General features: G+C 37.3%; 1 protein-coding gene across 1 annotated transcript; it reads right to left on the bottom strand.

Annotated features, from left to right (window-relative positions):
* Window positions 1-2,055: 2,055 nt before the first annotated feature.
* On the bottom strand, window positions 2,056-3,072 carry LOC133303383 (uncharacterized). Its single transcript, XM_061503287.1, has 4 exons — window positions 2,904-3,072; window positions 2,511-2,831; window positions 2,223-2,372; window positions 2,056-2,177 (listed from the first exon to the last, which is right to left on the bottom strand). Exons 1-4 carry the CDS (start codon window positions 3,070-3,072, stop codon window positions 2,056-2,058), a joined length of 762 nt encoding a protein of 253 aa, XP_061359271.1.
* Window positions 3,073-3,275: the final 203 nt, after the last annotated feature.

The raw sequence follows: 3,275 nt of genomic DNA, 5'->3' as shown, positions 1-3,275 counted from the left end.
ACATGGCTAAACCGAGGACACGAAAGCTTACCTTGCAAGCTAACTCCAAAAGCCAAGAGTCCATAGCTCAAAGTCCAAACACAGCAGATTCACAATCTGTTATGGATCAATACTAAATCAATAACATGTACCACATGCATACAAATTAAAGACAACGCCTTTTCATTACGCTTTATGTCTTAAGGCTTCTCACCAAGCCATAAGCCCTTAATCAATTGATTTTGACTTAATTTAATTAAAACAGAAGTTCAACCTCATCAATCTAGGGTCCACAAACCCCCAATAGCCTACTGTCCTCACAGCACAGCTACTGTTCTTCGAAATCCCAGAATATCCGGATATATGTCGGGGGCATATCCGGATATCCATATCCGGATATCTCCAAGCCCATATCCGGATATCCATATCCGGATATTTCGCGACAGAATGCAGTTTCTGCATTTCGCGAGATATCGCTCCCAAGGTTCCATTTTATTAAAACTGAAGTTGTAATTCTTTCCCAAAAATTCTGAGATTTTAATATGTTAAACTAAACATCACAAGCTTTCCAACGACATATCTTATGTCTCAATCGGAGTTGTATAGCTTCGGTTATGATTTTCGCAAAGTGACTGCTGCCAACTGAATTTCCAGCAACCAAGACGCGACTTTAAACTAACACTGAGTTCAAACCACTTATCCAATGGCTACCAAATTTTACAGAGTTGTATCCCTATGTGTTAGCTTTACATAGGTCCAAACGGCACTCGATTTGGAGCTCTGTAGCTCAAGATATTGAATTTTTACCAAGACAGGTTCGTTGCTGTCCCGAAATCCGGATATCCCGGATATGCATATCCGGATATTTCGCGACAGATTGCAGTTTTTTTGCATTTTGCGAAGATATCCAACAAAGGTGGTTCATTTCAAGCATACAGAAGCTTAAACATGCGATTTAAGGTGTGTTTAACATTACCCAACATTAAGTTATCAACTTTAATCCATTACATGCATCAAGGTTCCACTTTTAAGCATAAAAACTCAAGAACAAGGTTGGTACAACATACCCAAGCTTCAAACTCAGAACAAAGAGGCTCTTGGAGCTCACTTGACACTCCCAAGGTTCTGACTTTACCCAAGAACGAAAATGGCAACATAAGCTATGTTCTTTCTTCACAAAGAAGGCTTCTTGAAGCTTCACAAGCCAAGAACAAGTGCTCTCACCCAAAGGGACACCAACTCAGCCCCTCAACACCTCACCAACAACCTCTCCAACTCAGAAAGGAACACACACTTCCTTCACAAGGCTCACACACCCTCAACCAAGTGTTTAGATGGTGAAACAAAGAAGAAAAGGTGAAGACTTTGAGGTTTCTCATGCAAAGGTGACCAAGGAGAAGGGTGGGAGCAGCCAAGCTCTCAAAATGTCACGTAGGAGGCACCATTTCTGACCTAGAAATGTGTGCCATGGCCTTATATAGGCCCACTTAAGAATGAACGCGCAGTATTAACTTTAATTGCTACGCTTAGCATTTTAATCTCAAACTCAGGATTTCTAACCTACTCAATTTTACAAGAATTATCATATTTTTCTTATAATTTTCTGAGCACCTTTCCGGTACGCGCTTTTCCAAGCCAGTACCGGTTTCTAGTACCAGTTCTCATTATCTTGACTTGAAACTCGTTTTACAAGTCCTACATATTATTCTAGTAATTATCATGCACTTATTATAATTTTCCGGGATACTTTTTCGGCACGCATTTATACCGACTAGCAGAACCGGTATCTGCACTTTTCTTCCGAAAAGCGACTTTCAGCATTCTTAATCACTTATTACGATTATTAAGCCTCATAAATAATTATTAGGGTCAATTATGGAATCATTTCCTATTTTCTCGTAATTTATTAATTAAATTCCTTAATTAACGGTGCGGGTTCTTACAAATAGCATTACTGGAACTTTAACCTTCAAGGTTAATTTATGATTAGGAATCCCCAAACATGATAATGTATTTAAGATGTCAGGTGTGAATTCATCATCCTCAACGGAGGAAGTCACATCTTGCTTCATAATTTTATCTGAACTCAAAAAATGTCCTTTCTTCACCAGGAATCATAGACATCAGGTGCTCGTTCAACATAGCAACATCGGACAATTTAGGAGTTAGAATAACACATTCTTTGAAAAACATTGGATCTAAAATATTATCCAAAAGATTCAGATAAACAAAATTAACCATACCTGAAAGCGGATCTTCTAATTTTGTAATCAACAATTCATCTGGAATTTTTATAATAGATTCTCCGTCATCATCATCTCCAAGATCACCATCCTCGATTTTAAGTAGCCACTCAGAAAATTCTTTTATTTCCTTCACATTACGAGTGGTACCTCAAGAATTAAGAAGCATGTTCTTGGTCAAAGTTAATAAATGACAATGGGACCATAGATGAGAAAAATGTATGGTTGCATTAACTATCTCTTGTCTGTTGCCATGAGGAATGACATGCAATATTTGCCGAAAGTCACCTCCTAAAACAACAACTTTTCCACCAAATGGCATATCAACACAGCTCGTGTTAGAAAATCTAAGAACATCTCTAAGTGTTCTATCCAAAGCCTCAAAACAAAATCTATGTAGCATCGGTGCTTCATCCCAAATGATTAACTTCGTTTTTGACAGCAACTCAGCTATAGTATAATTTGACTTCATATTACACGTTGAATCTTCATTGATCTGAATAGGAATAAGACATATAGAATGTGATGTTCGTCCTCCAAGAAGCAAAAGAGAAGCAATTCCGCTAGAAGCAACATTAAGTACTATTTCAGCTTTTGATCTAACAGATGCTGAAAGAGTATTCCAAATAAATGTTTTTCTTGTACTACCGAATCCGTATAAGAAGAATAACCCTCATTTACCCGCTCTAGCTGCCGAAATGATTTTGTCATAAACAACTCTCTGCTCATCAGTGAGGGAATTCAATAGTCTTTTATGCTCTTCTCCCAATGAAAATTTGTCATACATTAATTCATCAACCACTAATCGATTCTGCATATCAAGCAACGATTCACTAGTGATGCAAGGCATTGACGGGTAATCAGAGAAGCATTTACCAATGCTCTGCAGTACCTTATCAATTTCAGCAAGTGTTATATTTTTATAGACTATTTTGTAATGCGTCCATAATTACACACTTAACACAGATGAAAATTTGGATTACTTATTATAATTGATTTAAGTAATTAATAAAAACCACAACAGTTCCAAAGTTTCAAATTAATGCTGGATTA

This window comes from Gastrolobium bilobum, unplaced genomic scaffold (genome assembly GCF_033153095.1).
Source record: "Gastrolobium bilobum isolate Gb01-03AN ecotype WA unplaced genomic scaffold, APGP_CSIRO_Gbil_v1 utg34787, whole genome shotgun sequence".
NCBI classification, from domain to species: domain Eukaryota; kingdom Viridiplantae; phylum Streptophyta; class Magnoliopsida; order Fabales; family Fabaceae; genus Gastrolobium; species Gastrolobium bilobum.
Note: the sequence above shows the minus strand (reverse complement) of the source record. Positions and strands in the feature narration are given on the sequence as shown.